Genomic DNA, 8,313 nt, shown 5'->3' with positions numbered 1-8,313 from the left:
TAGCATCTGCCTTGCAACTACTAGTAACTGCCTTGTAGCTACCTCAGAACTACTAATAACTCCCCAATAGCTACAAGAGCCTAGTAGCTGCCCAGTAACTGCTTAATAACTAATAGAGTCTAGTAACATCATAAGTGCCTGCTGACTACTAGTAACAGCTTAGTTTCTGCCTAGCAACTACCAGTAACCGCAGGCTTCTCTCCTCACCCCAGGTGATTCCTCTCTGCCCCCAGCACCCAAAACACCTTCAAAACCACCCAAATTGCTGCCAAACCACCATCCAGCCCTCCCCTGGTTCACCCCATCCACCCCTCTTCAGCACCCAATTCCCCCCAGCCCCCATTACACCCACCCCCAGAACAAGCAGTCTGATTTCCCCCAAATTTTCCCCACTTTTGCCCCGAAAAGGGGGTTCATCAGGATGCAGGACCCACCCTCAACCTGCAGGTGATGACATTTAACATTTAAAGCTGAATTGTAGTGACGGGATGAGTTCAAGGAGCACCTGCCTAGGACAGGTTTTCCCCCCCCTTTTTTCTCTCTAATTCACAACTTGTCTCACTTCCGCTCACGGCAGTCCAAAGCTACAGCGCTTAAATTTGCCACCATTGTGCTTTGGATAAATTTTTAGAGGGCAGCAGAGGGTGCTGTTAGTTTTGCTGTTAGGAGGACGGGGCCATCACCCTTCCAGCCCAATATCCTACAGATCCACAGCACAGAATAACCCTTGCTCAGTGCTCCTTGTGCCTCTCCGGCTGGCTTTGAAATTCAGTGTGTTTCCAAGGGGTTGAAAGTAGGGTCATGACTCCAAATAGGTATTTTATCCTTGTTATCCAGCCTATCTTGGCTCTTTCCAACTTTCCTGGTGTTTTCTGTTCAGATCGACAATTTTACCACCGTATTTCTGCACACAGCTGGTTCTGAAACTGTGGCCCGATGGTACTGGGGGTGTGACATGCAGCCGGATGGCTGATGTCCTCCTGTGCGACCTGGCTGAGCACACACCACTGTGGCATTCACCAGGCTGGAAGGGGAGAAATGTGGGACTTTTTTGTGATCTGAGGGGGTGAGGGGTGCATTGTCCTGGGTACACCACAGTTGTCTGCCCATGCAGAGACCTGGTCTCTTGTACCTCTGTTCTAGAAGGACTTTGATCTGTTGGTTTTAGTTGGCTACTTTGAAAAGATGTATTCTTTGTTATATTCTTTGTTATTTTAGTCTAGTCTATATTCTTTGTTATTTGGGAATCAGAAACAGTGTCTAGTGTGATTAATGACTGGGCTCCACAGAGCCACAAGCCAAATTGTGGTTTTTTTTTTGTTTTTTTTTTTTGGGGGGGGGGGGAAAAAAAATCAGCACCTGATTTTGAGGTGCTAAAGTTTTACTGGCAAATGTATGTATCTAAAAGGCACTGACACTCAGGGGAATTATACATGGGTAACAGGTGAGACCAGAGCATTCTGACATCATGTATCACACAAGTAGAAAGTTACAATTAAAGTTGTAATTGCTTTTCGTGGCTAATTGGTTGTAGTGACTTTTCTACGCTGCACAGTGGAAATGCTGGGAGGTTTGTGCTGACAGCTCTCTGATCTCTCTGGCCCTCCTCAGTATGAGTGGAGGAGTCTGCTTGTTCAGGGAACGTTGCTCATAATCACATGAACACCCAGATCACCCTGAATTTATAGAGTTGTGGATTGCTATGGTTTGTGCTTGGCGCACGCGGGCAAACTGTAACACAGGATATTTGTGCTGAAGCGTGATATCATACCTCATTTGCAGGCAAGGAAAATTGCCAGCAGCTTTTAGCAGAAGATGCTGAGCAGTTCTACAACTATCTTGAAGAGCATGACGATACTTCCCGCTGCCTTGGCAAGGCAAAGCATTTCTTTTACAGTCATGAGATGCATGGGAATTACCCTCTTTATTTCTCCACACTTCACTTTCCCTGTTAATCAGACAGGTTTTTCTGTGCAGCGTGGAGGTGTGGGAAGAGGTTTGCAAACACTGATACCTGTGCGATGCTTAGAGATCCGGGAGGAAATAGCATCAGGTTTCCTAGTGGTAGGAGGGTGAGATTAGCAGGAAACAGCCCTGCAAAGTGCTAATAAATGAGAAGAAAATGCTGAGTGACAATACGGGCTGAGTTCAATTTCCACAGCAAGGTTCACTCTTATACATGGAGGCCTTCCCTTACGTCTCCACTACCTTGTAGTGGCTGCTGGGAGCAGAGGGCAAAGCCAGGGCCTGGCTTCTCATGGGTTTGGTCTCTGCTGGACCCTCCTTTTCCAGAAAGGTGGCTCAGATTCCCCCGTCTCTTTTACAGCTGAGCATTGGAGGTGGGGAGTGCTCTCAAATGCACTGCCCTTTCAAAGAGGTTTAGTGCATCCAAAATTGTGTGAGTATCTGAGATGTCCTGCTTTGCTTCTGCAGCCCGCAGTGAACTGCTGCTGTCCTTCCAGCTCCTTCCACGCTGCTCCGTGCACCCGCTGGTGCTGGCATTTGGGAAGTGAGTCCCCTTTTCCAGGCTCTGGTGGTGACAGAGGATGCAGAGAATTTCAAGGGGTGTGTTTCACTGTTATCCCTGCCTCTAAACATGCTGTCCATCTCCTAGAGGGTAAAAATAAAGCAGCATTGTTTAATTTCTGGAAAAAGCGAGACGGCAGTGGAAGGGGTCAGAAATATGCATACCAGCCCTCCCCGTCCCACTGTCTCAGCTGTTGCTTCCTGAGAGACAGAAGCATGTGGTTGCTAAAAATACCCTGCAAAGAGAATACATTCTCCCTCTAATGGGAGAGTATAAATTAATCTGAGTCGTAACATATACAACTGCTTGTGGCTGGGAGAAACAATTCCAAACGTGGTTTTTGGAGAGGGGTTTCCTACGGAAACAGCAGTTCCAGCCTGTGCCTTCCCTGCATAGGCTGGCGATATTGTGCAGAGGATCTTTCCCTCCTGCTCCCACCCCCTTGCCCTCCTATGGGAAGCGGTGCAGCCGGGGGTGTGGGGAGGCCAGCCCTTTTATAAGTGTGATCTTGTGGTAAGTCGAAGTTGACAGGAGTGACGGGAGATTTGGCTCACTCTGAGATACCCACCTCCCAAGCCTTGTCCCTGGGATGACCGTAGGGGGAATGGAGTCAGTGGAAGTGTTCACGTCTGAAGGCAAAGGCAGGGGCTTGAAAGCCCAGAAGGAATTCTTGCCTGGGGATGTCATCTTTGCGGAGCCAGCCTATGCAGCCGTGGTTTTTGATAGGTAAGAAAAAAGCACTTGTAAAACACAGACCAAAAGTAATCTCGATGCAAAATTTCATCTGGCTGGGCGGGTGAAAGTTTGAAAGCATCTGGACAATGTCAGAGAAGGGTGCGAAGGGAAGTCAGAAGCACTTCCCTGAACACACATTCACAGCTTACAGTGAATGTGCTTCCCAGGGCTCAGATCCGCTTTTTTACTTTTAACCTGGTGCAATCTGTTTCCAGAATGTGATCTTGCAAGGTGCTCGGTGCCATCAGCTTTTACCAAATGCAGTGAAAACTGGGTGTATTCAGTGCCTCACAAAACCGGACCCATGTTACGCTCCGGTGCACTGCCGGGAGTTAGTCTAATTGAGGTACAGCAATCTCAGGCTGATTTTGCTGAAGCCTCCGCTGTATGACATGTGATAAAAGTGATTCACATTGTGCTCTGCTCACGTGTAGCACTTCCCAGCTATACACACAGCTTCATCGCCAGCTGCCTTCAAACTAGAAGCTAGTGGGGATCTGCGAGTTATATTGTTTCTGTTAAAGTGATTTTATATTTATAGCTTGCTGAGTTAACTGGAGACAAGTTTCTGCTTTCACTCTTGCACGAGACTGGTTTTAAAGTTTTGTTCACACTGATGTAGCCAGGAGCTGAATTCTGGTGCATACGCGTTTTTCTTTTTTGCTGCTTGTTTGAAGGACGAACAACATTCAGTTAACCCGCATTGCCAGTGTGGCTGGTAGGTGCCTGCTTCTGCCCTTCAAATCACTGGAAGATTCACTTAAAGTACCCCGAAAGCTAAGAGACACAAAGAACTGATTTCTGTGTTAATCTCCCATGGGATAAATCTAGAATAAAGCCTCAGATGTGAAGGGAATTTGTTCAGCCTTATCATATGCTGAGAAGAGAATTTAGCCCAAACTTTTTAACTGAGGACTTAGATGACAGCTGAAGGTTTAATTCTGGGCTTAGGAAATTTGTGAGCATTCTTCGTGGGTGCCGTGGTGAGTCCCGATACTGATTTTTTTTGCCACAAACTGCCAATGCTTAGTGAATGTTGTGCACCCTAAATAGGGCAGTGGGTGATTCTGCCTGGCTGAGCTTTCCCAGATTGAGTCAGCTCTGCTAAGTAAGTCCGGGATGCAAGCAGAGTTCATGATGCTGTTTTAATCCTGGTCATCTTGTAGCTGAAGCTGATTCGTGCTTCTGTGTGATCTGGCAATAGCAGAGAATTGGGGATTCAATGGACAGAGCAGGAAATAAGGTTTTTTGTGTCTTTTGTGGGTTTTTGTGAATGTGTTTATGAATCTTTATAATAGCAGCAATGATACTTTTTAATTTTTATTTTAATATGTCGTTGCAAGCACTCACATTAAAAATGTCATTTTTTATTTTAAAATGTTAAGTTCTTGAATTCTTAACCCTGAGTTCAATGACAGTAGTTAGTGACCAAGCCATCTCTCCTTGATGTGTCCTTTGAGTTCTTGTGCTTCAGTTTCACTTGTGTCACTAGCTGGAATCTTGCTGTGATGCTCTGTTTGTTTTGGAAGTGCCTATGGACAATTATTTCTGCCATATGCCGTATTAAAAATACTAATTATCTCTTAAACCATTGGAAACATTTTGTCTTTTGATTGCTGGTTGAGAAATTTTTTTCTTCGATGTGAAATGTTGCAAGCATCGTGCACAGAGCAGAGCTGCCCATGTTGAAGAGCTGTGACTTCACTGCATTTTCAAATGTCACTTGTGTAATGTGAGATAAGGGGAGAAACTATCGCCACATCAGCTCTGAGACTGCAGATTGTGTCTTAGGCTTGGGTTTCCAAGAGAAAACCTCGGATGGGAAGAGATGTGCTTCCCCCCCTCCCCAGACTGGGTTTGTTTAGCTCCCAGAGGGCAGGTCCAGACATTGAGCAGCAGGGAGGCAAGGTAAACACATCCCTTCTGTGCGGCTGCTGAGGATGGGGATGGCTTCAGTCATTCTTGTCTCTCTGCTTTTTCTTGGTGCTGCTGTGCAATAACTGACTCTTACCCTCCCGTGGCATGTTTCATCCCAAAGCACTTTATATATGTCAGTGGTGAAATGCATTCCCAAAATCTCTGAAGCAGACGGTGCTAACTAAATTCTTGTTGATTGGTGCTCAGCAGGGAAAATCCTGCACCAGAGATATAATAGAAACATGCATTTTCCTTGTGAAAATGGCTCTGATATTTTTCACATGTGTATAATCCTTTGGTTTTGAAGATACCTTCTTGTGCTCTCCGGGGGTATTCAATTGCATAACCCCCAGTGAATTGATTGCTGGAGGAGGGTAGCCTGGATATTTGCAGGATGTGCCAGAATAAGTCCACACTAGGTCATGGTGGCTGGTTTTGCCCTGAAAGAACTGCTGTTGCCTCTGCATGGATGAGGAGTCCAATGAAGAGGCACGTGTTTTTCCATGCCCATGAACAAGCATTTCCAGGACCTAAAGTTGGTGTTGAGTCTATACTGTCAAAAAGGGTCTCACCCTGCATTGGGAAACCCAAAGTCCAGAGTCCCTCATCCTAATTCCATTCAGCATCTTTGTCTCTTGCTGAAAGCAGTGTGTATCTGTACTATGGAAAGGGGATTCCAATCTGAGTGATTGGTGGGTTTAAATTTTTTGGCTCGGCTCCTGACCAAATATGTGATGATGCAAAGGCCCTTCTCTATATATTGATGTGAGGAACTGTGGATGTAATTTTGATGTTAGGCTGTCACCCACCTGCACTCTGCAAATGTCTGTCTTTCAGTAGGAGGCTGAGTTTGAGGAAGTGTTGAGAATTTTGTTTTGCCAGGAAAAGGAGAAATGTTTTCTCTGACAAAACTCTTATCACCAGCCATCATACTCTGAGCAAGGAAGACCCATCAATTTAACTGGACCAGCCTCCAGGGTGATGTTATGGCTTGTCCAGCAATATGCTTTGGGACTCAGATTGCAAATTAAGATACCCAAAATTAAGGTCTGTGACAAGTGTCTGCATAAAGCTAAGGGCAGGATTCAGTTGCCATAAGTGTTTAGTGTCATTTGAGACACCCCAAGGTGTCTGGGACATCCTCTGCGAGCTGACAGGCACAAAATAGGATTTATGAGAATTAGGCTGCCTTTCAGGCCAGATGGGTGTCCCTTCAGAACCTAAAATAACACTAGGCTCCTATGTCCAGGCCAGTGAATCCAGTCCTAAGTGTCCCTTATAGTCAATGGCGCACTATAATGTGCACTGAACACAGACACCTACCTCAGTGAGCTGACTGGCTCTCTAGATCCTGCTGGGTGTTTTGATGGGTTCTCTACTTAGACACCTAGAGCACAGATGAGCACATCTAGATGTTTGAATCTGCAGACTGCATCCCACCCTGGAAGACTCTGAAGGTCACGGGGACCTGAAGTCATCAAGGCTGGTGAGGTCTTGTACTCCTCAACCCAATGATGGTCAGCTGAGCAGTGGTTTCTTAGCCAGTGCCAGAGAGTTTTAGTCCAAAAGTACATAAAACTCAAAGCTAAAGAAGGTTCCTATAGACATCAGCCAGCTCACAGTTTCTTAGATTTTAAGGCCAGGGTATGACTTGCAAGGCTAACCCTGCTCATTGCGGGGGGGTGGACTAGATGACTTTTAAAGGTCCTTTCCAACCCCAACCATTCTATGATTCTATGATTCATAACCTTTTCCTTAACAGAGTGGTTACCTGGTGTTGACTCCTGCATCAAGCCCATTACTTCTATCTGACCTAGACAGAGCAGGCTGTTTAGGGAGGCAGTGAATACTGATTGAAAGGGGGTGCAGAACTCAGTGTCATCTCCAGTATTTTGCTGTTTGGATAAAGTGCAGACACATGCTGTGATCTGTGTTTGAATCAGCCTTGCTGTTATCAGCTGAAATAGCACTCAGAAGACACAAGTGTCAGGCCGTAAAATAGATGCAGAAGTTTGGAAATATATCTTCTCAAGGAATTCTTTGCCTTTGTTGGGGTCATTTTTCAATTTGCAAACCTCCTGTGTGTTCCCCATTGGCATTAACTCTCACTGAAGCTTTCTCTAGTGCTCTGCTTACATGCTGGGGTTTAATCCTTCCCTGCTCCCTCTTTACTTTCTCTTTGAAGATCCCAGGTCTCCTTTCCTCACAGGCACCTTCAGGACGATGACATTCCCATCGCCTGGGCTCAATGTACAGTATGTGACCTTCTCCTCTGGCATGACAGTTGGCTCCCAAGCCTGTAAGAGTTTACATTTCCTACGGGTATGGGGATGCCCAATATATCTCTGTCAACATTCATCCAGAGAAGTTTTGCTCTTTAACTGGTGGAATTTCAGAGACAGTAGTCAAGGCAAACAGTGTCATGTGGTAAAAAGCCAAGATCACCTGAAAATCTGCTTGATGAGTGATCTGCAAATTGATAAAAACTTGAGATTGTGCCATTTTTGCACTCCTTTTTGATGTATGAGGCAGGCCCAAAACATTTTCCAAGGGAAATGTGGGGAGCTCCATTATTGTAGCTGGGATGACCTAGGGATATAAGAAATGCAAACTTTTCCATAATGGTATGACTCTGAAAAGATTATGGAAGCAAATTCTTTGAGTTGATACCAATAAAAACTGAGAGCTAATGTGATCATATGCACATTGTTTAGAATTTTCTGGGGTTTGATTTTTTAATTATTTTCTCATTTGTTCAAAAGCTTAAATAAATCCTGAGAGAAAAACTAGCTTTTTTTGAAGGAAACCACACACACACCTCTTTAAAAAGAGGCTTAGAAAGCTTGTAATGAAAGTCTAAGGATAAAATAGTCTAAAACGAGTCTAAAATAAAGCCTCCACTTGAATCAGACAAACTAGGATGTGTCACCCCTGGTGTTTTAAAGCTAAAAGTGCTAAGTTCCAGCTCCCTTTTTAAAGGAGCAAAACTCTTCTTCTGTTAATAATTCACTGTTACAGGTATCCTCAGTAGAAGCCAGCTATTGAATAACTCTTTTCCTTTCACTGCTGAGAGAGTAGGTGCATTTCCTCAGGCTGTTGTGTTTAATGAAGTATTACAGCCTCTGCTTTGAAAG

The 8,313-nt window shown here is 45.0% G+C and overlaps 1 protein-coding gene across 2 annotated transcripts in view; it reads left to right on the top strand.

Annotated features, from left to right (window-relative positions):
* Positions 1–3,107: 3,107 nt before the first annotated feature.
* SMYD1 (SET and MYND domain containing 1) overlaps positions 3,108–8,313 on the top strand; it is a 24,730-nt gene continuing 19,524 nt past the window's right edge. For both annotated transcript variants that reach the window (XM_010079292.1, XM_010079291.1), the window contains exon 1: positions 3,108–3,253. In XM_010079292.1, the coding sequence (XP_010077594.1) occupies positions 3,117–3,253 (137 nt within the window). In that variant the 5' untranslated portion in view covers positions 3,108–3,116. The remainder of the gene's footprint in view (positions 3,254–8,313) is intronic.

This window comes from Pterocles gutturalis, unplaced genomic scaffold (genome assembly GCF_000699245.1).
Source record: "Pterocles gutturalis isolate BGI_N339 unplaced genomic scaffold, ASM69924v1 scaffold49813, whole genome shotgun sequence".
NCBI classification, from domain to species: domain Eukaryota; kingdom Metazoa; phylum Chordata; class Aves; order Pterocliformes; family Pteroclidae; genus Pterocles; species Pterocles gutturalis.
Note: the sequence above shows the minus strand (reverse complement) of the source record. Positions and strands in the feature narration are given on the sequence as shown.